Consider the following 27,711-nt stretch of genomic DNA (forward strand, 5'->3'; position numbering starts at 1 on the left):
GGGGAGATGGATTTGGGCAGAGTTCAGCTGTGGGGCAAAAGATGGAGGATTTGGAGTGAGAAGAGGCAGGGCAGCCAGCCCGAGCAGGGATATCCCCGCGGGTGCCAGCAGCGGGGTGACCATGAGCACGTCCCACCTGCGTGCGAGGACCTGCGGACACGGGGGACATCCCAGACCAAGTGTCACGCAGAGAGCTTGGCTATCGTGTCCCAGCAGGATGAGCAGGCACGGGGGCGAGCACAACAGAGGAGTTTGGGACTGTCACCTTCTCCATGCGGGGGACGCACGATGCCCATTTGCGGATGGAGCAGCATCACCGAGGGGCGGCGGCGCTGCCAAGGGGAGGCAGGGCACGGGCAGCATCACCGAGGGGCGGCACGGCCCAGAAGTGTCAGGGCTCAGACACCGTCCCCACCCAGGGGCCCCGGGCAGGGCAGCAGCTCGCTGGAGGGTTTCCTTCCTCCTGCCCCAGCCCGCGCTTCGGCAGCCACCCCGAGCACGGCTGCAAGCGCCTCTCATGTGACCGCCGCTTCCTGTGCGCTCCCGGCTCGGTGCCGGTGCCGCGGGACGGGACGGGTCGGGTCGGGCCGCGCTCGCCGCTGCCGCACTCTGAGCCCTCGCCACCGGCCCCAGCGCCATGCTGCGCCGCAAGCCTTCCAACGCCGGCGACAAGGAGCCGGGGCACAGGAAGGTGAGTGCTGCGGCATCCCGGTGCCCTCGCACCGCCGATGTCCCGGTACATCCAGAGCTGCTCGAGCCTGGGCTGCCGTGGGATGCTGAGCAGGAGGGCTGGGGCAGCACGGCAGCTGCCCTGCCGTCAGTTTGTCCGTCCTGCCACCAGCCACTGTGGCCTCGCCAGTGCGTGGTCCTGGCCTTGTCCACCTCCCACTCTGGCTTCCATCCTGGTGGGGCGTGTGGCTGGGATGCACGGCACTCGGGATCAGGTGCCGGTGGGACCCGCGGAGCTCTGCTGGGGGAGGATGTGGCCCCCCACTCCCCATGGCCTCCCCAGACGTGGGCGGCCGCCCGTCATTTCCTGGCGGGGGACATGGCTGCGGTGCGGGTGTGCAGCTCTCTTGCGCAGCAAGGTGCTGCGGTCGAGCCTGCAGCTCCGTCACGTGTGTCAGCTTCCTCCGGCAGCACCGCTGCGAGGTGGGAGCCGCAGGAGCGCCAGCTGCCAGTGCCACGGCCTCCCGAGAGCCCCCTGCGTGGCACGGCCGTGTGCCACCCCGCGGCTGAAGGCTGGAGCATGAAGTCACCAGTGAGGGCCAAAACTGGCTCCTCATCCCCTGCCGGGTCTCCTACCAGCTGGCACTTCAGCTCTTGCCAAGCTTTGCTGGGCTGGCATCAACATCTGCAAATCGCGGAGAGCAGGGGCAGTGCCTGGTGGAGAGGTCCTGCCCGTGACAGGCACAAACCCTGCCATGGCAGCTCCTCCATGCTGCCAAGCTTGCACAGGAAACCTGGGTGAAGTCCTCCTCCCTGCGCTGGGGTGGCCCATCCACCCTGGCCAGTCCCAGTGGGCATCCCCTGCCCTTGCCCAGCCACAGCCACTCTCACTTCCCCCTCCTGCTCTGCTCAGGGACAGCCCGGCCCCCCTGACTCACATCCAGGCTCTCCATGGCTCCTCCAGCCCCAGGGCAGTTCTATCTCAGAGCTGTTTTATCTCAGCACCGAAGCCCTGGAAGCTTCAGTGTGTCTGGATCTGGTGGATTCAGGGCACTGGGGTGGGAGCAGGGCAAAAGCCAGCATCCCCTCTGCACGGATGCAGCTGGAGCTGGCATGAAGCCACAGGGGCTGTGCAGCTGGGTGTGGCACCGTGAGCCAGCCCTCTGCAAGGAATGGCAAAACCAAGGGCTCAGGGGTGCTCAGTGGAGCCAATGAGAAGGAGAATAAAGAGGGAACAGCACAGGGCCAGGCTGTGCAGGGCTGGGAAAGGCCTCCGCTACAACAGGAGCTGGCAGAGCTGCTTGAGAACAGAAATCCCTGTGATGGTAGTGGCAAAGCAAGCACTGTGGTGTGTGCGCCTCAAGAGTGCTGGAAGTGGCAGCCAAGCTCACCATGTCCCAGTGTGCCAGCACGCTGGTGCTGGCATCCAGGGATGAGGGACACCTGGGACCAGGTAGCTCTGCTGGCACCAAGGACATTCCTGGCACAGAGAAACCCTTCCATGTGAGACAGGCACCTGAGGCCATGGAGAGGAAGGCAGGCAGGGGGCACAGGAAAGACCCAAAATGGGCAAGGGGTGGAGAGGTGTGCCAGGACTGAGATCCAAAAACAGCTTTGATGGCTTAGGCATGGAGGTGGCACCAAGCCAGCTGGTGATGCTGGGGGTGTGCTCTCTGGGTTATGGGGTGACACTCACAGGTGGAAAACATGGATGAAGCCTCCAGGATTTCGGTCCTGGAGCTGACCCTGTGGTAGCAGCAGGGATGTGGCCCTTCACTGCCTGCCCACCTGTGCTGAGAGGAGATACAGAGCCCTGTGTGCCCCCACATCCTGGCCCATGTGTCAGGGTGGCATTGTGGCACAGCCCTGGGATGTTCCCAGCATGGCAGTGTCAGGCTTCACACCAGAGCATCCCTGCCCTGGGAATTCTGTGCCAAGCAGCTGCACAGGCACCAAGAGCTCCACATCCCAGTTCCAGGGGGTTGATGACACATGGCAGCTCCTGGAAAAGAGCAAAAAACTCCTCCCAGCACTGGCATCACCCTGGGATGGGCAGAGCAGCCCAAAGAGCAGAGAGGAGCTGGGGCAGGGAACGCAGGAAGAAGCCCATCTCCCACCTTTCCATCTCCCCCCTCACACCTCTGCCCCTGCTCCCAGCTTTCCCTACAGCGTTCCAGCAGCTTCAAGGATTTCAACAAGTCCAAGGTCAGCTCCCCCGTGTCAAGCGAGGAGTTCAACCTGGAGGAGAACGTGAGTTCCCAGCACCCCCGAAGCAGCAGCACCCCTTGACACCTCCTGCTCCCCTGGGAACAGCCCATTTCAGGGCTGGTTTCCCAAAACTCCTGGTCTTAAAAGTGGCCCACGTGTCATGGAGCAGCCCCAGGGTGCCAGCACTGGTGGGATTTGGGATCTCACAGCCCTGTGTGACCCTGCTGAGGCTTGCCCAGGGTGGGGGGCTCTGCCTTTACTCTCCATCGCTCTGGCAGATCCCCGAGGATGATTCCAGCGCTGCCAGGCCTGAGGAGGCCGTGCGGAGCAGCGGGACGAAGCTGGGCAGGAAGTGGCGGGCGGTCATCTCCCGCACCATGAACCGCAAGATGGGCAGGATGGCTGTGAGGGCGCTGGCCGAGGGGAAGGTGAGCAGGGGGCGTGGGGACACGCACAGGGGAGAGGGGGACAGCTCCCCCTCCCTCGGCCTGACCCCGGTACCCTCAGCAGGGAGAGATGGAGGCGGAGGGGTCCCCATGCCCCCTGTCCCCAGCCAGCAGCGTGGAGGAGCAGAGCCATGACAAGGTGCCCTTGTTCCTGGAGCTGGAGGAGGAGGAGGACGGGCGCCCGGCCCTCGGACGCCAGATGTCCAGCGGTGAGGCCAGCCCCGACGGGACACTGGCCCCATGTCCCCAGCCGGGCACATCCTGACCCCCTCCTCTCTGCAGGCAGTGACATTCCCAGCCCTGGCGATCCCAGGGACAGCCAGCTGCTGGAGGACACCGTCCCCGCCTACACTGGCCCCTTCTGCGGCCGGGCCCGCGTCCACACCGACTTCACCCCCAGCCCCTATGACAAGGACTCCCTGAAGCTGCGGGTGAGCCACGGCCACTGCGGCCCTGGGCAGGGAGGGAGGGTGGCCAGGGACCCCCTGAGCTGGGGCTGTTCCCTGGCTGTCCCCAAGCCTGTCCACCATCCCACGTCCCTTGGCCTAGAAAGGGGACATCATCGGCATCATCGAGAAGCCACCTGTGGGCACCTGGACCGGGCTGCTCAACAACAAGGTGGGCTCCTTCAAGTTCATCTACGTGGATGTGATCCCCGAGGAGACGGTCCCTGCCCGCAGGAGCCGGGGCTCCAGCCGGAACAAGCGCCTCAAGCCCAAGACCCTCCATGAGCTGCTGGAGCGCATCAACCTGCAGGTGAGGGGCAGGGGCTGAGGGGGACAGCAGCACCCAGCACGGCACCTGCAGTGCGACCAACCCCTCTCCCCTTCACTATCCCCCACCTCCTGGGTCCCCCCACCAAGCACCCAGCGGCACGGAGGGGACACGTGGGGCATTTCTAGGTAATGTGGGTAAGTGCCCACTGTGAACCCACTGAGGGGGGAGCTACAGGCCAACACTGGGGTCAGGGGGAGCCAGGGGAGCCACCCAAGCCCTGCTCACCCCTACCCACACCCCCCACCCAGGAACACACCCCCACCCTCCTGCTGAATGGGTACCAGACCCTGGAGGACTTCAAGGAGCTGCGGGAGACCCACCTGAACGAACTGCACATCACGGACCCCCAGCACCGCGCCAAGTTGCTGACGGCTGCCGAGCTCCTCCTGGACTATGACAGTAAGAGCCTGGGGAGGGGCGGGGGAGCCCTGGCCGGGCACCCCAGCAGCACCACTAACACCACGGCCCTCTCCAGCAGCCAGCGAGCCAGAGGATGGTGACACCACCGAGGCCCCGCCATCGCCCTCAGAGCCCAAAGGGGACATTCCCCGGGACTCCGGCTGCTTCGAGGGATCGGAGACCCTGGATGGCAGCCGGGAGGAGGCTGAGCTGGGTCCTGAGGAGCAGCTGGGGGCTCTCTCCATGGCAGAATCCCCCTGAGCCCGCCGGCACCGCCACTTCCCGCTCTGGCCCTAACAGGGGGGCTGGATTGGAGGGGACGGCTGCTGGCGGGGGACAGGGAGCCCCAGTGGTGGCACCTCGGGGCCCGGCTCGGCCCCTGCACCAGAGCCATGTGCTGGGTGGACACAAGGTGCCCCAGGACATTTTGCATGGCACTGCCTGGCATCACTGCCCCGAGGCAGGAACTCTGGGCACGCTGGGGCACCGTGCTCCCCGCCAAGACACCACGGGCATTGGCTGCTTTTCCCAGGTTTACCGGCAGGCTCAGGAAGGGAGAGCTGGGGATGGAAGCTGTGTGTGCAGGTAACTGAAGCCTGCCCAGGACACTGTCACTTCTCAGCATGGACACACAAAGAACCCTCTCACCTGCCATGGGGGACAGCAAGATGCAGATAACACAGCTAAGACACCCTGGAAGTGTGAGATGGAAACGCACAGGGAAGGGGAAAGAGGCAGCTGGCTTGGGGCAGCACAGACACGCAGGGGCTACAGCTCAGCCGTTTTCAAACCAATTAAGTTTCCTTCATTGTTTTAAAATTAAAAAAAATAATTAAAAAAAAAAATAAAGAACACCCAACCCTCACCCAACCCCCTTCCTTCCTTCGGGAGACCCTGACCCCGTGCAGGCAGGTCCCAGCAGGCAGCACTCCACACACCTCGTGGAACAGGGAGCAGCAAAGCCAAAATACACACTTTTTCGCACCGAATTAGAGATTTGGTCAGTAGCGTGTTGGGGCAACTCCCACGGGGCGGGGCACAGGAGCTCTGTCCCCAGAGGATGGAACGGGATGCGGCTGGGCTGGCTGAGGGCCATGGTAGGGCGGCCACATTCCAACTGGGAGCAGCTGTGGCAGCTCTGCCCTCTCACCCGGGAGAAGAGGCCCCACACGGCGGGAGAGGGGGCAGTGCCGGTGCCACGTTCACACCACACCCCTCGCTGCCAGCCAGCAGCATCACGGGCACACACACGGGCCTGGCCTGGCAGGACACCCCCAGCAGCCATCACACGCCTGCGGGGAGGAACGGGAGTGCCCAGCACAAGGGACGTGGAGCTGCCAGGGCCTCTCCTCCACCAGAGACCTCTGCAAAACCCCAGAGGTGTGAGGGTCCTGCCAGTGCAGGATGGGGACTGTGGGGTGGGGGGAGCCCTGCCATGGCACAGAGCTCACCCACCATCCCCCCAGCCTCTCCTTCTCTGTCGAGGACACACAAGTCCAGCCCTGAGCAGCTGGCACAATCCTGGGAAGATCCAAGGCTCCCAAAGCCAGTCTAGGATGGCTGAGAACAGCAGAACAAGGCAAGGGGGGGACAAGGGGATGCAATGACACAACACAGATCGGGGCTGAGGTCCTGGAGAGCTGCTCTGCCACAGCTGAGTGCAGACACCCAGCAACAAATGCAGCCCCAGCAGCAGCCAGGAGCCAGTGGCACAGGCAGATGCTTCCCTGCAGCTGTCCATCCTGGCTGCCCTCTCTCTCTCCCTTGAAGCCCAGGGTGGTGTGAGCACCAAGGCAGGACAGGAAGGAGGGTCCCTCATAGCTGCTGCCTTGTTACATCACATGGAAAGGAGCACAGGAGGACAGCCACTTAAAAACTGCTGCCAGCAGAACTCCTTCCCACTTGTTTGGGTCCTTGGGGCACCAAAACATCTCCTGACAAGCTTTGCCACGCCAACCACAAAACAACGGAACAGATTAGAGGAAGGAGGGAGGAGGGGAGAGAGGACATTGCTGCCACGATTGCTTTCCCCTTCCTTGGGGATTCCTCAGCAGGAGGGAGCAGGCCGGCCCTGACAGCCTTGCCCTGTCAGAGCTGGGCCCGGGCGGAGGGACAGCCCCAGCCCTGAGGCGGGATGGAGCACCCAGGACAGAGCCAGAGGCCGGTCCCGGGCAGGCCTGGCGCTGGCAGTGCCCCACGGTGACCAGGGCGTGCCACCCGCGCTCGCTGTCCCGTGCCACCGCGCAAGGCCAGCGCTGCCCGCACCGCGGGGAGTAACGACTAAAGCAAAATGGCCATGGGGAATCAGGCGCCTGCCATCCAGCCCTTCTCCTCTCCTCCACCACTTCCAGCTTTGATTAGACAAAACAACAAAGTTCTCCCTTCCAAGCAGATGCTAGTGCTCTGCTCGCCCAGGGTCCGGGGAGGGCACCGGGAGCTCCCCAGGCGTTCGCTGCTTCTCCTCTGGCATCTCGGTGTCGCTCACAGACGGCGCAGGGACCTGGAGAGAGAGAGGACAGAGTGACCTGCAGGGACATCCCCAGTGCAGAGCCTGAGCACACAGGTCCCACCGCTCCCCTACCACCTCCAGCTCCACTAGCAGCAGTCTCAGCTGGGCTTGGGAAAAGGAGAAACCAAAACCAGGGGCCACCCAACAGGCAGAACAGCTGCTTCAGACAGAGCTGGAGCACTGGACTGCTCCAGCAGAAGCTGGCGGGGCTGTGTCCATCAGAGAAGGGCAGCTCGTGCCCAAGCAAGAGCAAGCTGAGCCATTTCCCACCACGCTAATGGAATAATCTAGGTGGGAAGGGCACTCTGGAGGTCTCCTGTCAAACTATGTCCTTAATGCAGGACTAGTTTCAAACACAGAGCAGGTTGCTCAGAGACACAACAGTTTTCTCCAAGGATGGAGATCCCAGGGACAGTCCTGCAGCTCACACACAGCACCAGAACAAGATGTTTGCAACCTCTCAGCCCTCCCCAGCCCCACTAAGCTCCATGGGCAACAGCTCCTGAGTGCTCTCATGGTAGGACTGATCTCCAAAACTACAGCCAGCTGTGATGTCCTTTGAAGAAATCCAAGGAAACCAAGACACTGGTTTCCAGGGTCAGAGCAAACAAGCTTTACAGCAGCAGCCTCTCACATGACCCTCCATGTAATTTTGTCCTTCCTAAGTCACACTCTCAGCTTTCTCCCACTGTCCCAGGGTCCCCCCAGCACCCAAAGGGATCACTCACGGCACTGGGGGGAGGAATGCTGCCGTCCTGCTGCTTCATGCCACCTTCCTGGGCCTGCCCAGGGCCCTGCGTGGCCGGGGGCTCCTGTGTGCCGGGTCCTCGTGGGCACGACCCCTCCTGAGCTGTGCTCTCCTCCTGCTGCAGGATGCCCCGTCTGTCCAGGACACTGCAGGAACACAGCCACGCCATCAGAGACCCCTGTCTCCCCAAATCCCACCTCTCTTCCCAGCAGAAGTGCTGGTGGAAGACAAAGGTCAAGGCAGCCCCTCAGCAGCTCACCTGGGGGGCAGGGGCCCGCAGAGCACCTCGCAGCAGTTCTTCACTATGTTGCCATGACTGTAGGGATTCTGGACACGGTTCTTCCCAGTCCAGGACCCCTTAATCTGAAATAGTTGGGCACAAACTCAGGTTTACTCTACGGCCACCCTGCCCCAGCACCCAGATCCCTGTGTTGTGCACAGCCCTGACACACTGAGAAACGGCGACAGCTCAGAGGAAGAGGAAGGCTCTACTTACGTCTTCGTTGGTTGTCTGATTCAGTGCCACCAGGAAGGTGTGGAACCCAGTTAACCCCACCACTGACCACAGCGTGAAGAAACAGATGAGCACCTCCAGTACAGTGAGAACAGTTAAGGACTGGGAACAACATGAAAGCAGGCCCAGCCCACCTGTTACTGCCCCCACAAACATCAACTTCTCTTGCTCTCCTAGCCACTGTTTTCTGTTTTATTCTCCTCCCAAAAGTCAAGAAAATGCTCCCCACATTGTCATCCATGCTCAGAAAGACTCGGAGTGGCCTAAGCAGCCACTCCCTAGTGCAGCTCCCACTAACCCCCAGTTTTGGAGAAGTCAAGCCCTTGGAACCATGGAAGGATATGTCCCTGGGGTTTCCTTCAACGTGTTCAGAAACCCAATCTTCAGAGATTCTACAATACAAAAAGAGATTTTTTCCACCAGGAACATGCCACTGAGTCCAGCTCCCTTTCTGACTCCCTAACTCTGGTTTCACACCACCACCACTCCCTCCCTGCCTCCCAGCTCTCCAGGCAGACTCACTCAGTGCTACGTAGACGATGTTGAAGGTGAAGATGTAGATGGTGAGGAGGGAGAGCGAGAGGATGAAGAGGTAGAAGTAGCGGTAGTTCCTCTTTCCCACGCAGTTGCCCACCCAGGGACAATGATGGTCAAAGCGCTCTGAGGAAGCCAAGATGAAAATCAGCACTGCCCTGGCATGGCCCTGCCCACCTCTAGATCCTTGCTCCTGTGCTCCCACTTCTCCCAGACAGACACAAACTGCCGAGTTCCACCCTCTGCTCAGTCAGGACCCCAAATCCTGACCTCCTTTCAGGAAGTCAGAAAGTCCAAAATTATTTTATAATGAGTGATTTTGCACAGCAAGAGGGAATTTGAGCTTGACCCTCCATGTGTCTTCTCTCCCTGGGGTACAACAGCCACAGTACATGGGTTAGATGAAGGCCTGGGAGTCCCCAAGTTCTTACCCTGGAATAATCAGGAGAAAGTTCAAGAAACTGCATAAACACACAAAGGCTGGGAATCTGAAGAGGAGGAAAGGGGTCGAAAAGGACAGAATTTCTGCCTGGAGCAGTGACGCTGAGCAAGAGCTAGTTACATACACAGAAGGAAGACAACAAGCAGGGCACCCCAGGGAACGGCACAATCTCTGTGCTGATGAAGGAGCTCTCCACTATAACCCTCCAGTCCTGCAAGGCCAGAGTCCAGTGGGACTCCAAAATGGGCTGCTCATATACACAGAGCAGCTGGACTCGATTATTGCCAAAGCCCTGGCAAAGAGGAAGCACCTGGCTCCAGGTTCTAAGCAAACCACAAGCTCCTCCAGCACAAAACGAGGCAGCCTGGACACTCCACCAGTCCAGAGCTGCCCAGCACGATCCTGGGTGCAGCTCTGCCCTGTCCCGAGGCTCTGTGAGGAGCAGGGCCAGGCCAGCCCCGAGCACCACTCACCCACGCAGTTGTCGCAGATGCTGCAGTGCGAGGCGCGGGGCGGCCGGAAGATCTTACACGTGTAGCAGTACTTGAGCTTCACAATCTGGTTGTTGATCTGGAAGTTCTTGATGCGCGGGGGCGGGCGCTGACCCTGCGGCACGGTGCCGTTGGTGGCCTCTGCCAGAGAGAAGCGGGCACAGATCGGACCTGCTGCTACAACACGACGGGCCTCAAACAACAACTCGCTTCCCTGCCTTTGCACCCAGCGGGATCGGAGCCCGCTGGCTCCGGAGCCGGAGGCTGCAGCTCTGCTCACGCAGGCCAGAGCCAACCTGGCAGCTTAGAGGCAGGAAAAGGGATAAAGGGATGCCAGAGCTTTCATTGGCATGTTGAGAGTGGGCTGGGTATTATCACCTGCATCCACCAAACCTCCTCTCTCCCTGAAGGATCAAAGGGACCACTCCAAGCTTTCTGCACCCCGTCTCAAAAGCAAACTGAGTTTGTATGTACACAGCTATGGGAGAGAAAGCAGCCGGTGAAACGGCTCCCAGAGAAGGATACAGGTACATCGTGCTGCCTTCCTGAAACTTGGCCAAGTAAAGTGAGCCAGCAGATTGGGGCAATCCTCACTTTCACAGGTCCAGCCAGGAAGATAAGTTCTACAGGGACTGTAACCTAGAAATACGCCATAAACAACAAGGCTTTTCCAACCCTCACCAGCTTGGCCACTCCACACTCACCGATCTCCATCTCAATGAAGGCTGCCTCATCGGGCAGGGCCCTCGGGATCACGCCGGGGTCGCTGAAGCTCGTCCGCAGCAGCGTGGCCATGGCGAACAGGAAGAGAACTGCTGCAAACACGGGGATGGCCGGGGACAGCTGGACAGCCAGGTACCGGCACCTGCGGGCACGGGGCAGGAGACAGTGAGCCAGAGTCTCATGGCCTGGCACAGCGTCAGAGCCCGGCACTCCACAGCACTGCTTAGATCTGGAGCAGAGAAGCAGTCCAGTACATCCTTCTGATCCCACCACCACAGGGGAACACTCCTGGGGCAGCTCCAACAGCCAGGCACCATCACAGCATCTCCACGTTTTCCACCAGCTAGGCACAGATACTTCCCAGCATTTGTTCTGTTTTCAGCTCCCATTTTAAGGAATGACAGAAACACAACCAGGCAGCTGGAGAGTCCTTGTCCATTAAATTCCTGCTGCCATGGGATGGGCCAGACCACTGGGAGAAGCACCCAAGGCCTGGTCAGGGACCCTACAGCTGGAGAGCCAGAAGGCATGGAAGCCTGTGGGGATGGTGGGAATCTCTGGCTAACCCTTAAAGAGCAGAACTTCCAGCACCACAGAAATTATTGGGATTAAGTGCATCCTGTGCTTCTTAGGAATGGATTCCTGTGGAAGTACAACGTTCCCATGCAACAAGACATCTGGCTTCCTTTGGCTGTCCTGGGACAACGGACTAGAACGCTCCAAATAAAGGAGAAAGGTTCCTGCTTCAAGACTCACCCAGCTCAAATGGGAACAAGGTTTGTTTGCTCTATAAATACTGCAAGGCCCAACAAGGAGTTTATGGTGCTGATCCCACTGTGATAGAGGAGATGCAAACTACGCCCATGCTCTCCTGGACACCCACAATCATGTCCCCAGAGGTGCTGCAGCCCTAACTGTGTGGGAGGCCTGGGCAGAAGTCACGTTTTAGAGACATACTGGGCTGAAAAAAAAACATATTTTACCCTGATTCCTTCAGAAAACCCTACTGATGTTGGCGTGAAGTTCCTGTGGAGCTTTGCTACGGTTTAAGGGAAACCCCACTTATATCCCACCACTTGTGCCATGTCTCACCATTCCTCACACACATCCCTTTCCCAGCCTCCTGGTGCAGCTGGGCACCCAGGCTTTCAGGCACCTGGCTTTCTAGAATCCACCTTTATCCCTGCTGTTGAGGGATGGATCCAACCCAGACTCCTGCTGTTTTCCACTGTTACTCTCCATGGGAGCATCAAGCTACTGCTGTGATTATCCTCCTGAGGGGGCTGCCACCCCAAGCAAGGTCATTTCCATGGCCTCCACAGCACTATTTAATTCCCACCACAGATTCCCCAAACACAATGCAGTTTCCAGCTCCAGCTGGCAGCACCAGGCTCCACAGGCCCACTGCAGGAACATTTCCTGGGCCATTGCCTGACCCCAGCGCTGTCCCCCACGTGTGACAGGGACAGAAGGGCTGCACACTGAAGCTACAGCACGCTTCAGTCACAGCTGCAACACCAAAGCCCACAGCAACACACAGAGCCTGGGCCTTAAACCAACATCCTTCATTTCAGACACTGCACACTCTGCCATTCCCCAAAACAATGTCCCTGTGCCCAGCCCTGCCCACAAAGAACTGGAGGGCCAAGCTTATCATCTTCAGGCAGCCCAAGATAACTTTGCATTCCCTTTGCAAGGGCAAAGTCCAGGGACAGCTGTGAGCAGTCAGCAAGTAAACAAAAATCTTGGAGCCCATTTGGGGTAGAAATATGGGGTTAGGAAGATGGAACATGGATTTAGGTGCAGGTCAGCCTCTTCTCCCAGTCAATCAGAGTGACAGGACAAGAGGATACAGCCTCAAGCTGTGCCGGGGAGGTTCAGGTTGGACATCAGGAGAAGGTTTTCCATGGAAAGGGCTGTCAGGCATTGTAAGGGGCTGCCCAGGGAGGTGGTAGAGTCCCCATCCCTGGAGGTGTCCAAGGAACAACTGGATGTGGCACTCAGTGCTCTGGTCTGGCTGACAAGATGGTCACCAGCCACAGAACTTGATGGTCTCAGGGGGTCTTTTCCACCCTAAACTATTCTGTGATTATTCCTTTAAAAGCTGGACACTGTCTGCCTGCCCCAAAGGGCTGCAGCCTGACCCTTGTCCAGCTGATATGACAGCTTTTGGAACTGCTGTGACAACATGAACATATTGTGGATTTAAATATGGATCCATGAGCTGTGTTAAAGCCAAGCCATGGCCGTCCTGCTTCCACACAGGCTTAGCTTAGCTCCCCTTAGCCAGGCTGGCATCTGTGGCCCCTTCCAGGTGAGGGCAGAGGTTAGAGCCAGAAAAGTTCCCACCATGGTGAAATTGCATCTCCAGGCCCAGCGTGGAGCCCACCATGTGTCTTCCACCCTCCCTGTGCTGATGGGGCCTCGTTCTTCAGGTGACTTCCAGGGAGCACGTCCAGGGCAGGGAAAGCAGCCACTCAAGGTCCTGGCTTGCTTGGTACTCAGGTACTCACTAGCACTGGGCTATCTTCAGTCTATGCCTTGTCTCTAAGACAATTTCACTGCTCAGGAACAGACATTTAAAGATCTTTTGTTTGGGAGAGCTCAGAGCCAACAGAGATGCTCTGTTGGCATGTGAGGATGCTGCTCCCCCCATTCCCAGCACCATATCTGTGCTCTGGAGCATTCTGTCACCAAAAAGCAGACAATAACAGCACTATCACAACTCATCATCACAGCAGGGTGGGCTGGGGCAGGAAGGCTGAACAAAGGGATCATTGGAATGGGGAGCAGGGGGAGAAGCAGCTGGGAGGTGCCATGAGTTACGGTGCTTGGCTGGTTATTCTGCACCCACTTGGGAAGGTCTGTTGTAATCAGCACGTTGAGCAAAGCTCTGGAGGAAGGGGAAAGCCACAGGGACTGCAGCCACAGCCACAGGACAGCACATCTCCCAGGCAGGCCCCACCAGGGCACTTCAGCCTGGCTGTGCTGGGTGTTCACACCAGGGAAGGAATGGTGTCTACCAGCTGCTGTCTTTGCAGTAAGAATGGAAGCAGCTGCTCCAAAGCCCGGCCACACCACTGTGTCCAAACCCTTCCCAGCAGCACCAGGCAGGGCTGCAGCTCTCCCTGGAACCTCTCCCCACCTGCCAGCAGTGCCACATCAACTGTCAGCACATGCCATGTGTTTCTGACACAACTGAGGCAGGAGACAGGAGCGTTATGCCGATGTCATTGCTCTTTTCCCAGCCAAAATCTCAAAAAAATCTCTGCACAGACAAATCATCTCAAGATCCACCTGGGAATGGGGGTGCCACAGAGGATGTGGAGGCTGCAGGGAGGGCAGAGTAATCTCCTGAGAAGGAGCCCACATATGAAAAAAAGCTCAATCCAAACCCCAGGAGTGGCCACTTCCCCCAGAAACAGGCACAAAACAAGCTGAACTCTGGACATCAAAAAGTTCACTTCTATTGAGACAAACTACAATGACTAAAAAGCATGAATTAACTCATGTGTAAGTTTTGACCATGCTTGACACAGATCTAACCAGAGGTAATGCCAGCTCAGAGGCCCTTCTGTGAGCCTTGGGACTCTGGGGTTTGGAAATCAAAACAAAAAAATAAAGTCACACAAAGAGCAGTTTACGTGTTTACAACTCATCAGAAAACAAAGACATTTTCATCTCCACAAAGCTAAAAAAGTAGGAAAAACAAAGTGACAAACATGCTTGGGCATTGGAAAATCCCAGAGCAGCCCCTTCCCATGAGGAGTGGTGTTGCTAGTGCTATCATGCCTCTAACATTTACAGATGTGCTGAAAAGTCAGAGACAAAAGAAATCCCATTCCCTTCAGCTGAGCATGGAACGCACTTCAGGAGAGACGGGAACTGCAAAGGGAACTCCCAGCCTGAGAGTTCCCTGCATCCCATCATCCCAGTTCATAAAGGGATTTTTTACAAGTGCTTTATCTGGTCCCCTTATGCGGGAGCACCTCAAGAAGACAACAGCTAAGTGCCCAACCACAGGGCTGACGTACCATTAGGAGTCTGAAATAACGCCAAGAGGATGTGAAACTGTATTTTACAGGGCGTGTTATGGAGCAGACCCAGTTAAACACAGCTCTCGGACTCTGCAGGGAGCAGCGGGAGCTGCTCCGTAGTGGTGAGAGAGGTGCCCTTGGGCAGAGGACTCCAGTCGGTCGCTGCAGAGCCCTTCCCGGGAACCAGCACAGCTCCGTCCCTCTGCCTTATCTAAGAGGGAGGAGTCGGATCTCAGGTACAGCACTGAGTTCTGCCAGCTTCTGGCTCCTGTCTGCTCCTGGAGGGAGAGATTTCCCCAGTCCCAAAACACAGCGCTGCGGTTTGGGGGATCAACACACAGAAATTCCCACGCACGGGGCTGAGGCGGCTCAGCCCGCTGGCCTGTGGACACCGCGGAGCAGCTGGCAGCACTGGAGAAACCTGGAGGAAAACCAGCACCAGCAGCAGCCCCATCGCTCCAGGGCTGGGAAGGAAGGGTTGTGGCTTTCCTCCTGCCGTGGGTGCTGGTCCCCACCGGCCTCAGCTGTAACTGGAGCCAGGGCAGCCCGGAGCACCAGGATCAAGCCCAGCCCGGCGCGAGCAGCCAGACAGATCCTGGCTCAGCCGGAGCCGCGCTCAGACAAGGTGTGACTGCGCAAGTGATTCAGCTGAATGGAGAGGCACAGGCAGCCTGCAGTGAGGGACAGCCAGGGAAAGGCTCCTCCGCCCACCGCCGGCTGCCGCGCTCCGAATCCACACAGCAACTTTCACGGGGAAACCAGGAATTTCCACGCAAACACTAAAGAATCTGCCAAACACTGAGACAACACAGTGAAAGAGCGAGGCTGAGATCCTCACCCAGAGCTCCCTACACATGCAGGGCAGGCAGGGCTCCTGAGCAGCCAAGCTACTTATCTCAGCCTGATCAGTGAAACAGAGACCTTGGGAAGTGTTTCCAGCTGGGAAGGCAACATTTCATCCCTATCCCAAATTCAAAAATCCCCAAACAAGTTCAAAACAATCTCCTCTGTTCCAAACAAAAAAAAAATACTGAGGTGTTCTGCACTGAAAGAATCAGTTCATTGGGTATTTGGATTTTCCCAAACTTTTCCTTATCTCCCTCAATGATTTAACTAAAATTCAGAGGTGATCCTGTTCCCAGCAGCATTCCCCCCGCAGAGCCCACCCTCCAGGTCTACACACAGCCTCAATGTCTCGGTGCAAGCGACTCCTCCACAGGCCTCTGCCTGCCAGAGCATGGAAAGGGGCTTCTCAAGGAATTTCCAGTCACGTTCCTGACTAACCACAGCCTAGGTCTGGAAAACAGCCTTGGCTCACTCTGCCTTAGCGCAACCAAGGCAGAGCGGGATGTGGTTCATGCTCCTGCTACGGGCAGGATCCACAGGGAGCCAGAGCAATTATCCCTCAAATCAGTGTTTCTGGTGCAGCAATAAGCGTTTCTGGAGCAGCAACACTTAATAGTTCTTCCTGTAAGGCAGGAAGGCTCAGCCCTATTTTTCAGATGGAAAAAACCCCAAACATCAAACCAAGAGCGGTGTCACTTAGTACCTCGGAATTCAGACTGAGACAGAGATAATTCGGGCAGGGAACTAGGGAGAGACACGCTGGGCCAGGGAATGTGGAAACAAGTTCCCTGGCTTAGGAACTATGCTGAGGAGGACAGCATTTGGGCCCAGGGCTTTTTGGAATAGCCAGGGGCTTAGCCAGTGAGCAGGTCCTTTTACTCGCTCATCTTGGCTTTTCAACCTTTTGTATTACCCAACCCTATTTCAGCCCTTCTGCTGCCCCACAACACAAACATGCCCATGGAGACCGAGGAAGGGAAGTTTTTCAGTTGTTTAGCTGATCCAAGTTCATCCTCTAGCCAGGCAACAGGGGTGTCCTGCCCCCTGCTGCAGCATCAGCCCAGACAAACATAGGCTTTTCCCTTTTTGCTTGTTTTTTGATTTCAGGATTAGTCTAAGGCCAGCCAAACTCCCCAGCCCAGCTCCCAGGGAGAGCTGAGGGGAGAGGGCAGATCCCTCTATTTCAGAGGTGGCAGATCCCTCTTTTTCAGCAGGATCAAAGGTTTTGGCCGAAGGTCTTTAGGCTGCTGAGGTGATGGAAGGGGTGGTCGGATCCTTCCTAAATACCAGCGTGGCTCTGGCTGCACTGCAGCCTGGGGCTGGGGCTAGGTCAGACTGGCAGGACCCTCCAGCTCATTTTTCATTAATCCTCCTGCTGGGGTCACCTCCCTAGTGGGGCTGATGTGGGGGCTGCAGGGACACAGGCTGTGCCCCAGGGCTGCAGCACTGTCCCCTTGCACCCCGGCTATCCTGGAGCCAGGAGCACTCGGGATAAGGGACTGCCAAGTCCCAGACAGAAGGTGACCCACAGGGAAGCAGGGCCAGTGTCACCCCTCGGCAGGGCTCCGGCAGGGCCCATTCCCCCCAGAACCTCCAGGGTCAGCCTGCTGAGGGTGAGGAAGCAGATCTGGACAGGGAGAGCCGCACTCCGCTTCCCTCCCTCTCCCGGAGGCCCCGGGCACACGGGCCCGTCCCCGTCCCGTGGGTCCCCGCGGAACTCACTCGAAGGCGAAGAAGAGGGCGCAGGTGCCGAGGATGAGGAAGAGCGTCAGGTAGAAGATGCCCTTCTGCCGGGCCATCATGATACGGCCGTCGCAGCAGAAGGTGTTCCTGCCCGGCAGCTTCTCCCATTTCCGAACCACCTTCTTCCTCGCCACCATCACCGACATGGCGGGGCCGTCACTGGGGCGGCGGCGGCCGCCGCACGTTCGGGCGCTGCTGCTGCTGCTGCTCCGCCGCCCGAGCGCCCAGCATCATCGGGGCCCCGCGGGGCCGAGCTGGGCTGGGCTGGGCCGGCGGCTGCGGGAGAGGGAACGGGGAGAGCGCTCGGTCAGCACCAGGGCGGCGGCGGCACCGGCACGGGGGGCGGCGGCCGCCGTCGCCATGGAAACCCCGCGCCCGGGAGGGGCGTTGCCGTGGGAATCCACCCGGGAGGGGCGCGGGGCGCGGCCAGGAAGACCCTCGGGTGGGCGGCTCCGCACCGGGAGGGGACGCGGCAGGGCCCGGCCACACAAGGCACGGCAGCCCCGGCTGTGCGGGCGTGCCGGGAGCCGCGGAGAGCGCGGATGGGAAGGGTTAGAGAGGAGACGGGAGGGAAGGGGAAGGGAGGGAAGGGGCCGGGAAGGGCCCCGCGCCGCCGCTCACCCGGTGCCGGTGCCGCTCGGGCCGCGCCGGTCGCTCGCACCGCGCCGGGAGGGGCCGCCACGCCCCGCACCCGAACGGGGCGGAGCCGCCGCGGCCATTGGTCCCGCCGCGCCCTTCGCCCCGCCCCGCCGCTTCCCGCCTTTCCATTGGGCGAGCGCGCTGTCAATCCGTGGCAGCTCCTCCCACTGCACCCCTTCTCGCCACTCCATTGGTCACTGGCGCTGTCACTTCGTGGTGACTCCTCCCACCCCGCCTCTTCTCGCTGGTTCATTGGCTGAGGGCGCTGCCACTCCGCGTGGTTGACCCGCCCCGGTGCGGACAAGGGAGGGCGGGGTGAGGGCGGGGCGCGGCACGTGGTGGGGCGGGGCCGTGAGGGCTCATCCCCCGCTGCTCCCTCCAGACCTCCCGGTGCAGCCCCCCGTTCCTCTTTTAACCTTTTCTCTCCCCGGGTGTCTACAAGGACCGGGCTTCCGAGTCCCAGCGTCGCGGGGAGCGCACGGGATGCTCCCGTCGTGGGTGCCCCGCCCCTCCCGCCCCATCCGCACATTCCCACATTTCGCACAGTAGTTTTCATACGGTTTTGCACGCCCACACCGTGGGGTTGGGTCCGGAGAGCCCCCCAGGATTCCATTGCCGGCATCCTGCCAGGGGCATCCCATCGATCCCTGTCATCCCAGCCCCTTTGGAATCCCGCACACAGCGCTCCCGCCGGGCACGTGGCTGCCAGCAAAGGCAGGGCCCGGAGCGCCAAACCGAGGGGAAAACACAGAACTTTTCCCGCGGCTGTTGCTATGGAGACGGGAGCGGACGGGGAGCAGCTCGTTATCCCCGTCCCTCCTGCCCCGAGCCCCCGTGCGCCCGGCTCGGGACGGAGCAGAACGACAAGGGGCGCGGGCAGGACGGGCGCTGCGGGCGCAGTGGCGGACACTGACACCGCTTCGTGGCTGACAACTCCGTGTGTTTGCTCCAACCATCCTCCAGATCCTATTGACCCCCAAAACGCTCCCAGGAGCCGGGTCCGGCCGCCGGGAGGAACCGGAGGCGCGGCAGCTCCGTCCAGAGCCCGCGGCACTGGCGCGACCCGGGGGAAAACAGCGAATCCTGGAATCCCTGCGGCCGGGGGCAGCCACGAGAGTCAGGGACGGAGCGAAGACCCGCAGAACTGCGGTGTCCCGGCGGCTCCCGAGGCGGGCGGGGCGCTGTCCGCCCCTCCCGGACCCCTTCGGTCCCTCCGCCTCTCCCGCCCCGCCCGCCGGGCCCGCTGCCATGGCAACCCGCACGTCACGGCGGTGCGCTTTGCGGCAGGGCGCCGGGGCTCGGCGCGACACTCGGCGGCGCTTTGCGGCAGTACCGGCGTGCGGGGCCATGGCGGAGCAGGAGCCGGCGGCGGCGGCGGCGGGGAGCGACAGCGACAGCGAGGAGGGGGTGAGCGGGGCCGGGAACAGCGTCACGGGCTCTCCGGGTAGCCTCCACCGCTGTTTGCGGCGCTCCGGGCGCTCTCCCGGCCGCGGTGGGCGCAGCGGAGGACGGCGTGGCCCGGCCGGGGATGTCGGGCCCGGGAGCCGGCCGGGCGGTGCCGTTGGGGGCACCGGGGAGAACGGGGGAGCGGGCGCTGGGGCCAGGTTGGGTCTGTGACCGCGTGTGCCCTGTGGCAGGAGGATGGCGAGCGGCGGCACCGGCAGCTCCTGGAGGCCATCAGCGCCTTGTCCGGACGCAAACGGTGAGTGGCGGCTGCGGGCGTCCCGGGGCTCCTGCGGCAGCCGCGTGGGTGGCGGGAGGCTGCCCAGCAAGGGCTGCAGGGGACAGTCCTCGGCCCCTGCCCTCGGCACCGGCCCCAGGCCCCCCAGAGCAGCCGGCGGACACGAGGAACCTTCGGGGGTGTTTTCTGTGTCTCTCTCGCAGGCGGAAGCTGGCGGAACGCTCGGAGGCCAGCGGGCAGGTGTCCGAGTTCAATGTCAGCTGCAAAGGTGAGCGGGGAGCAGGGCAGGGCTCGCGGAGCTGGGATGGCGCTGCCCGCCGAGAGCCCCCGTGAGGGCTGGGCCAGCTCCCTCACCCGGCAGTGCCACACCTGTGCGTAGGTGCTGGGGAAAAGCTGCTTCTGTCGGAGCTGCTGCAGCCCATTCATCCCAAATCCACGCTGGGCAGTGTGAGGAAGGAGCTGGCCAGAGTGAAGCAGAAGGCGGCGGTGGAGCTGCCACTGAGCAAAGAGGAGGCCAAGAGGGTGAGTGCAGGGAGCCAGGGGAGTCTGAGCTGAGCCTCCAGGACCCCCGTGTGCCTCCCTGATGCCACCATCACCTTTCTCTGCCTGTCCCATTCCCCTGCAGGTGGTGAGGGAAGCGGCCTACGTGACCAGCTCGAAGGAGGTGGGGAAGTGGCAGCAGGTGGTGCTGCAGAACCGGCGTGCAGAGCAGCTGGTGTTCCCCCTGCGGCAGGACATCGCCACCGTCACCCCTCTGGAGAGGGTCACCTCAGCGTGGAAGGTGACACTGGGGCTCACACGGCTGGGGTGGCTCTGGGGGCACTGCTGGGTGGCTCCAGGATCAGCTGGGGCAGGTTGATGTCTCCTGGCTGTGCCAGGGGCAGTGGTGGCAGGCCCAGACTGGGGGTGACACTGGGCAGGTGCCCGCTGAGCTTGGGAAGGTTAGAAGGGCAGTTTTACAGAGCAGGTGTGTAAATTCCATCTGGGACAAGCCAGGTAGGGTGTGAGCAGAGGGTTTGGAGCCTGCTGTGTCCCTTCTTGTAGCCTCTCAGGGCCAGGCACATGGGAGTGTCCCTTGGCCACAAGTGCTGAGACAGAGGGGATTGGTTTGCCAAGTCCTGTGTGCCTGGAAACATTCCTTACAAAAGAGGGAGGTGTTTGGTTTTGAATGCAAGTTGTTGTGGGGTTGTGCTGCTTGCAGGAGAGCACTGCTGTCCCTGGCAGTTGTCAGATGCCCAGGTGAGGGAGGGGCAGCCCCTGCTGAACTCCCAGCAAACCTGTCGCTCACACTGATCTGCCCAAAAGTCCCTTTCTGTTTTGGAGGGACGTGGCATTGCATGGCCTGGAACTCCTGTGTGGTTCCCCCTGGTCAGCACTGCCTGGCAACTGGGAGGCCATTTTTCTAATGCGGGAGGAATTCTACCTGCCCTCACCGGGCCATGTGGCTGGGAGAGTGCCCAAGGGCTGTGGTGTGGGAGCCATGAGTGGGGCTATGGCCACCCAGTCCCCCAAGGCAGGGGATGCTTCTCTGGGCCTTCCACAGACCAACGTGGGGGCAGTGAGAATGGATGGGGACATCCAGGGGAGCACTGCTGCTTGCACTTCTCCTCATCCTCTTGCCATGTCTACTGTCCCAACAGGCCCGAACTCCACTGGAGCAGGAGATCTTTGGATTGCTCCACAAGACACAGCAGCCCATCACAGACCCACTGCTGACACCAGAGGAGATGGCCTCAGTGCAGGCCATGAGCTTGGAGGAGGTGAAGCTTTATCCTGCTGGGCCTTGGCTCTGGGGGCCTCTTCCTTGACCCCATCCCTCACGCCGTGCTCCGTGCTCCCCGTGCCTCACGCCGTGCTCCCCGTGCCTCACACCATGCTCCCCTCCCTCACCCTGTGCTCCCCTCCCTCACCCCGTGCTCACCCCGTGCTCCCCTCCCTCACCCCGTGCTCCCCTCCCTCACCCCGTGCTCCCCTCCCTCACCCCATGCTCCCCTCCCTCATCCCATGCCTCACCCTGCACTGCCCTCCCTCACCCCCCGTTCCCCTCCCTCACCCCCTATTCCCCTCCCTCACCCCGCGCTCCCCGGCAGGCTCGGCGCCGGCGGGCGGAGCTGCAGAAGGCCCGGGCATTGCAGTCCTACTATGAGGCCAAGGCTCGGCGAGCGAAGCGGATCAAGAGCAAGAAGTGAGGCTGTGCCTGTGCTGGGCTGGGCACATTGACAGGGCAGGGCAGGCCAGCCCTGCCTCACCCGTGGCTGCCCAGCCCCTGAGCCACCCCTGTGCCACAGGTACCACCGCGTGCTCAAGAAGAGCCGGAGGCGCCAGGCCCTGAAGGAGTTCGAGCAGCTGCACAAGTCGGACCCTGCGGCCGCCTTGGAACGGCTGGAGGAGCTGGAGCAGCTCAGGATGCAGGTGCTGCCCCAGCACCTCTGCCTCACCCCTCGGGAGGGCCCTGCTCCTTGGGGAGCTCTGTGTGATGCTTCTCTTTCCCCAGGAGCGGATGAGCCTTAAGCACCAGAACAAGGGAAAATGGGCCCGATCCAGGGCCATTATGGCTAAGTATGACCTCGAGGTGAGATGGAGCCACAGAAGGGTTTTGTGAGAAGGGACCTTTAAGCTCACCCAGTTCCACCCCCCTGCCATGGGCAGGGACACTTTCCACCAGACCAAGTTGCTCCAAGCCCTGACCAACCTGTCCTTGAACATTTCTGGGGATGGGGCAGCCACAGCTTCTCTGGGCAATCTCTGCCTTGGCTTCCCCACCCTCACAGGAAAGAATTTCTTCCCAATATCCCATCTAGCCCTTCCTTCTGTCAATGTGCAGCCATTCCCCCTTGTCCTGTCCCTCCAAGCCACAGTATAAAGTTTCTCTATCTCTTATAATCCCATTTATATATTGGAATGCCATGGCAGGATCCTCAGCATTGCTTGGGGAAGGAGGGGAGACTGAGGTTGGGAATGGGAAGGGCAGGGAAGGTTGGGAATGTTGTCTCTGCCCTGTGTTAGAGCCTCTTGGTGCCTCCCAGGCCCGCAAGGCCTTGCAGGAGCAGCTGGCCAGGAACAAGGAGCTGATGCAGAAGGTGCGGGTGGAGCCGCCCGAGGAGGAGCCGTGTGAGGTGCCTGAGGAGGACACCACGGCCTTGCCCATGCCTAGTGGGGCTAATCCCTGGATGCTGGGCAAGCCCAGTGGCCTGGCCCCGGAGCCTGAGGCACAGGAGGGTCCAAGAGATGACACAGTGCCTGTTGCTGTGGAGAGCAAGGGCAAGATGGAGGAGGAGGAGGAAGAGCTGTCAGAGGAAGAAGCTCTGCTGCAAGACTTTGAGCAGAAGCGTCAGCAGAGGACAGGGAACCCCGAGGGGCACAGCAAGGACCATGGTGAGTAGCTCAAGGCTGAGAGCTGGGTAGGCTGGGGTTGATGGGGGCTGGACAAAAGGAAGAGGGATCTGGTGACAATTTTTGGCTGGTTTCACACAGCTGTCCTTGCTCTCTGCCCTGTGGAGTGACTATTTCTACCCTCAACATGTAGGTGCTGATGAGACTGAGACTGGTGCTGAGCAGCCCAGGGACAGCCCAGTCCCCCCAGATTGTGCCAAGGAGCTGGGGGACAGCCCAGTCCCCCCAGACTGTGCTGAGGAGCTGGGGGACAGCCCAGTACCCCCAGACTGTGCCGAGGAGTTGGTGAGTGCAGGGCTGGAGCCTCCCCCTCAGGCCCAGGAGGAGCTCCTGCTCTCGGAGCAGCTACGCCGCGTGCAGACCATGGAGGATATGGAGAGTCTGGCCAAGGAGGAGCTTGTGGAAGAGCAGGAGAAGCTGGTAGCCCTGAGACCAGGGAAGCGAGCACGGCAGCAGGAGAAAGCCAGAACTGGGGACAGACATACCAAAAAAGCAGCAACCAAGAGGAAGATGATCAGCCTGGAGGCTGTACTGGATGGGAAGCCCCAGGAGATGGACTGCTCCAGCCTGCCTGTGGTCCTGGAGGAGGAGGTGAGCAGGATGGGCCTTCCCCGTGCTCCCCAGTACCCAAAACACCCATCCAGTAATGCCCAAACCCTTAAGTCTCAGTAACCCCAAACCCTCTCCTGGTAATCCTAAACTCCCTTCCAGTAACTCCAAACCTCCTTTCAGTATCTCCCAGTAACCCCAAACCAGTAACTCCAAACCTCCTCCCAGTAATTAGAAGCCCCAAACTAGTAGCTCCCAGTACTCCTAAACCCCCTTACAGTAACCCCAAACCCCACCAGTAATGCCCAGTAACTTTTACTCCCTTCCCACTCTTCCCAGTACCCATAAACCCTCTCCCAGTGCCTCCCAATTTGTTCCAGTCTCTCCCAGTTCCTCCAATAACCCTTAAACCCACTGTGGCTTGTCCTGGTGCAGGAGGGTGGCATCGAGCAGCGCGGGATGATCACGGAGGCCTTTGCTGGGGACGATGTGGTCGCTGACTTCCGCCGGGAGAAGCGCAAGGCAGAGGAGGCGATGAAGCCACAGCCGGTGAACCTGGTGCTGCCAGGCTGGGGCGAGTGGGGTGGCACAGGCCTGAAACCCAGCACCAGGAAGGTCAAGAGGTGAGTGGGGGAGAGCTTGGGGCTCTGCCCAGCCCCGTGCCAGCCCTGACCCCTCACTTGCCCACAGGTTCCTGATCAAGGCGCCGCCGGCGCCTCCGCGGAAGGACCAGCACCTGCCCCACGTCATCATGAGCGAGAAGCGTAATATCCACGCAGCTGCTCATCAGGTGGGCCACACCTGGTCTCCATGAGAGCTCCAGTGCCCGGGCAAGCCCGGGGCATTCCTGTGATCCCTTCCCAAAACGTCCACAATCCCTGCCTGTAACCCCTGCCCAGTGCTTAGCTTCCAGCTTAAACAGCTCAGAAATGAAGGGAGGGATGTGCAGGGCTGCTCCCTTGGTGGTGGTGGTTGTCCCAGCCTTCCTGGGCTCTGCTGGCAGTGGAAAGGGAAGCAGAGTGTGAGTGGGTCCTGGACAAGTGGGAAGCAGTGAGCATTGGGGGCAGCATGGGCTGGAAAAGCTGGGCTGGGTGGCTCAGGGCCATTACCCCTGTGGTGTCCCCGCAGGTCAGCAAGCTGCCCTTCCCCTTTGAGCGGCACCAGCAGTTCGAGCAGAGCATGCGGACGCCCCTGGGCCCCACGTGGAACACTCAGCGTGCCTTCCAGAAGCTGACAGCCCCTCGAGTCATCACCCGCGCCGGCCACATCATCCAGCCTATCTCAGCTGAGGATGTCCCTGACACGGCCCCTGGCAGCAGGGCCAGGCTTGGGGGAGAGGCCATGCCCGAGAGGAAGGCTGTGCCCAGGGGGAAGGCTGTGCCCAGGGGGAAGGCTGTGCCCAGAGGGAAGGCTGTGCCCAAGGGGAGGGCTGTGCCTGGGCAGAAGGCACAGCCCCGGCACCGCAGAGCACAGTAGCTCTGTGTCTGCAGCCTGGAGGCTCAAACTGGAATGAGCAGAGGAGCCAGGAGCAGGTCCTGGTTCTCTCCAGTTCCTTCTACCTCTTTCTCTGGAATAAAACCCAGGGCTGCCCGACCTGTGCTGTCTGCATGGCTGCCTTGGCAGTGTCCAGGGCCAGGTTGGGCCCTCCATCCTGTCCTTGGGGTCCATGCATGGTTGGGTGCTTTGGCTGAATTGAGGGTGAAAGCTTGGTCAGGAGTTCATAGTGGGGGCACATTTAGGAGCATGGTGAGGGACTGGAATAGTTGTCAACATCCTGTCCTTTGTCTTTTATATCCCCATTTTTGTACCTATATAGATTCTTAAATCTTGGCCAAAGGGGCTTTCTCCCCACCTTGTCATGCTGAGCCTGGCCTCGGGGTGTTTCTGGGGTCCACCTGCACTCCCAGAGTACCTGCTCAGCCCTAATAAACCTGATCACCTGGAAATGGCTCTGTCAGGTGTTTCTGCAGCTCTGCACGTGCTGGGAGCTGCCTCTGTCCACTGGCAGCCCCCACTCCTGCTGCCCACCTCCAAGCCCATGCTCTGTGCCCGGCCACCCCTTGGAGTGTGACAGTGAGGTGCCTCCCAGGGGTTGGTTGGTGCATCCAGCACAAGTGGCAGGATGTGCCAGTGCCTTATGGACTGGGCAGGGATCCCTCCAGGCCTTTCCCCCCACTTACAACGTGGGCTGTGCTCAGCACCAGTTGGAGGAGCACTTCCCGGCCCCAGCACAGGAGCTGGAGCTGCTGCTGATCCCAGGAAATGTGTCCCTCGTGTCAAGGACGCCTCCTCCCACCTTGGCACTGCAGCCCGCCCCGGGCACGGCCTGTCCCCAGGGCCACCCTTCTGCCTTGCAGCGGGGTCAGACCAGGGAATGGGGGTTGTTCTGTGGGGTCGGGGCGCAGACACCCTCCGTGCTGACTGACTGCCACTATCCCTCACTGCCCAGGGCCCTCCCTAGACTGGGACGGGACTGGGGGCTGACAGGGGCCAGGTGTCACAGCTTTGCTGGGGACCCATCTGAGTGTCTGTAGCCCCTGGAGCACCCAGGGCCGCAGAGTCAGAGGGCACTGGCCCGTGATGGGGCCATGGTTGTGTTGCTTGGGAAAAAAAGGAAAAAAGGGGAAGGGAAAAAGGAAAAAGGCAAGGGAAAAGGAAAGAAAAGAAAAGGAAAAAAGAAAAGAGAAGAAAAAAGAGAAGAAGAAAAAAAAATGAAAGAAAAGGAAAAAAGAAAAGAGAAGAAAAAAGAAAAGGAAAAAAGAGAAAAGAAAAAAGAAAATAAGAGAAAAGAGAAAAATAAAGCAGTGAGCATTTCTGTGCTGTGACGCCAAGAGCCCCTCACGAGGCTGGTGGCCCCAGCAGAACCTGTGGCCCTCTGCCGTGGGAAACCTTCACCCCAGAGATGTCCTGAAGCCAGAGGGATTGTGTTTGTTTCAGTAAAAGGTGAAGCGCCCTGAGGAGGGGGAGGCAGCGTCCCCTGCCAGCCCCTCCACCTGCCTGCAGTCCCCCAGAGCCGCCCCCCACCCCCAGCTACTGAGGTCAGGAGATCCCTGGACACTGCTGTCCCTGTCCCTCTTGCCGGGACCCTCCCTCCCCTGCCCTGGCCAATGGCTCTGCCTTCCTCCTCCGCAGCCCAGGCAGTGTTTGGCTGGACACGATGGGCTGTCCCAGCACCCAGCCCACCTCCTCAGCTCCAGCCCCGGGACTCTCAGGGCACCCGGCAGGGAATGGTCTGGAGAGCCTGTTACAGCAGAGCTGGTTCGGGCTCAGCAGGATTTGCGGGGTGCTGTCCTGCTGTTTGCCTCTCAGCAGGGAGGGGGAACCCCCCATTTGCCTTCAGCCCCCCAGTTTGGCAATTTGGCCCGCCCCACGGCAAAGGATGCTGCTGCCGTGCGTGGTGTCACCCGTGTCCCTGAAGAGGGGAGCGCTGCCCCGCGAGGTCTGGCCCTGCCCCAGCCTGAACTGGAACCTCCCCAGCTCCGATGCTCCCTCCAGGGCCAGGAAGATGGTGGCACCAGGGCAGTGCTCAGGTGCAGACCCTGCAGAGGACCGAGGCTGGCAGGTGTAACACCAGCTCAGACCGGGAGCAAGCAGGTCTGCAGCTGTCACAAGTTGGATCAGCGGCAGGACCTGCTGAGGTGCAGATCCCTGTATGGATCCCTGCCTCACACAGAGCTGGTGGGTCTGGCAGCCTGAGTGGGGGTGATGCTCAGCGTGGGAGAGAACAGCTGTAGCCACACATCTGGATCTGCCTCATCCTGTGAGGAACGGCCGCACTGGACTGGCTTGAACTGGGGCTTCCAGAGATGCTTCAAAAATACACGGGGACAACGTTAACATGAGCTGGTGGGTTGTGTAGGAGGAACGCTGGCAGGGGTGACCACTGGTGCTGACATCCCCACCCCTCCAGGCTCCTGCTACAACACAGGCTCCTCTGGAGCCCTCACATCAAGGCAGCGCTTGGCCCTCTGACTTCTCTGCAGAAATGGATTTACTGAGCACAGGAGCTCGGGGTTTTTCAGTTAATAACCCATTCCGGGTCTGCCGCAGGAAAGGGGGATGCCAGGGATGCCCACTTGCAGCCTCCCGGGTTGGCGGGGAAGGGGGTGAGAGCCCTTTGCAAGGGGACAGAATCGGGCCGGGGAGCCCGGCACGGCTGCGGGCTGGGGTGGCTCCCTGCGGGGACTTCCCCAGCCTGATCGTCGTTCTCCCCGTGACAGCAGGGCCGGCTGCCGCCTGCCAGACAGGATGCGAGTCGAGGAGAACCTGGACAAAGCCCTGTTGTCGCCGGCCACCGCGTGGGCCACGGGAGCCCCGGTACCGCGGAGCGAGCGCGCAGCCCTCCCTCGGCCGCCCGAGCGCC

General features: G+C 60.4%; 3 protein-coding genes across 7 annotated transcripts; 2 read left to right on the forward strand and 1 right to left on the reverse strand.

The window, feature by feature from the left end:
- Positions 1 to 393: 393 nt before the first annotated feature.
- SASH3 (SAM and SH3 domain containing 3) lies at positions 394 to 5,369 on the forward strand. 5 transcript variants are annotated; one of them, XM_085570987.1, is made up of 8 exons: positions 394 to 691; positions 2,827 to 2,919; positions 3,156 to 3,305; positions 3,385 to 3,532; positions 3,606 to 3,754; positions 3,873 to 4,079; positions 4,349 to 4,499; positions 4,576 to 5,369. In XM_085570987.1, exons 1-8 carry the CDS (start codon positions 638 to 640, stop codon positions 4,758 to 4,760), a joined length of 1,137 nt encoding a protein of 378 aa, XP_085427113.1. In that variant the 5' UTR covers positions 394 to 637; the 3' UTR covers positions 4,761 to 5,369. The 5 variants fall into 5 exon arrangements, with proteins under 5 accessions (XP_085427113.1, XP_085427115.1, XP_077642695.2 ...); XM_085570989.1 differs by having other exon boundaries at positions 427 to 691; positions 3,388 to 3,532; positions 4,579 to 5,369; XM_077786569.2 differs by having other exon boundaries at positions 486 to 691; positions 3,388 to 3,532.
- ZDHHC9 (zDHHC palmitoyltransferase 9) lies at positions 5,278 to 17,745 on the reverse strand. Its single transcript, XM_021547819.4, has 10 exons — positions 17,708 to 17,745; positions 17,066 to 17,362; positions 10,442 to 10,602; positions 9,720 to 9,878; positions 8,793 to 8,930; positions 8,614 to 8,662; positions 8,253 to 8,355; positions 8,016 to 8,119; positions 7,737 to 7,902; positions 5,278 to 6,999 (listed from the first exon to the last, which is right to left on the reverse strand). Exons 2-10 carry the CDS (start codon positions 17,230 to 17,232, stop codon positions 6,895 to 6,897), a joined length of 1,152 nt encoding a protein of 383 aa, XP_021403494.2. The 5' UTR covers positions 17,233 to 17,362; positions 17,708 to 17,745; the 3' UTR covers positions 5,278 to 6,894.
- A 1,283-nt stretch (positions 17,746 to 19,028) lies between these two features.
- Positions 19,029 to 25,294, forward strand: UTP14A (UTP14A small subunit processome component). Its single transcript, XM_021547742.3, has 14 exons — positions 19,029 to 19,132; positions 19,363 to 19,427; positions 19,610 to 19,674; positions 19,786 to 19,928; positions 20,032 to 20,187; positions 21,047 to 21,166; positions 21,497 to 21,591; positions 21,695 to 21,818; positions 21,901 to 21,978; positions 22,433 to 22,781; positions 22,933 to 23,390; positions 23,784 to 23,971; positions 24,039 to 24,138; positions 24,477 to 25,294. The coding sequence occupies exons 1-14, from the start codon at positions 19,073 to 19,075 to the stop codon at positions 24,822 to 24,824; spliced, it is 2,349 nt and encodes a 782-aa protein (XP_021403417.3). The 5' UTR covers positions 19,029 to 19,072; the 3' UTR covers positions 24,825 to 25,294.
- Positions 25,295 to 27,711: the final 2,417 nt, after the last annotated feature.

This window comes from Lonchura striata, chromosome 4A (genome assembly GCF_050655825.1).
Source record: "Lonchura striata isolate lonStrDom1 chromosome 4A, ASM5065582v1, whole genome shotgun sequence".
Taxonomy (NCBI): Eukaryota; Metazoa; Chordata; class Aves; order Passeriformes; family Estrildidae; genus Lonchura; species Lonchura striata.

Coding starts and splice junctions, on each gene's coding strand:
- SASH3 (XM_085570986.1), top strand. CDS start 2,662: ATGGCAGCTCCTGGAAAAGAGCAAAAAACTCCTCCCAGCACTGGCATC. Junction 2,920..3,155: donor AGTTCAACCTGGAGGAGAAC/GTGAGTTCCCAG, acceptor TCGCTCTGGCAG/ATCCCCGAGGATGATTCCAG. Junction 3,755..3,872: donor AGGACTCCCTGAAGCTGCGG/GTGAGCCACGGC, acceptor CCCTTGGCCTAG/AAAGGGGACATCATCGGCAT.
- ZDHHC9 (XM_021547819.4), bottom strand. CDS start 17,232: ATGTCGGTGATGGTGGCGAGGAAGAAGGTGGTTCGGAAATGGGAGAAG. Junction 9,879..10,441: donor CTTCATTGAGATGGAGATCG/GTGAGTGTGGAG, acceptor TCTCTCTGGCAG/AGGCCACCAACGGCACCGTG. Junction 7,903..8,015: donor TGCGGGCCCCTGCCCCCCAG/GTGAGCTGCTGA, acceptor GTGTTCCTGCAG/TGTCCTGGACAGACGGGGCA.
- UTP14A (XM_021547742.3), top strand. CDS start 19,073: ATGGCGGAGCAGGAGCCGGCGGCGGCGGCGGCGGGGAGCGACAGCGAC. Junction 19,675..19,785: donor GTTCAATGTCAGCTGCAAAG/GTGAGCGGGGAG, acceptor ACCTGTGCGTAG/GTGCTGGGGAAAAGCTGCTT. Junction 19,929..20,031: donor GCAAAGAGGAGGCCAAGAGG/GTGAGTGCAGGG, acceptor ATTCCCCTGCAG/GTGGTGAGGGAAGCGGCCTA.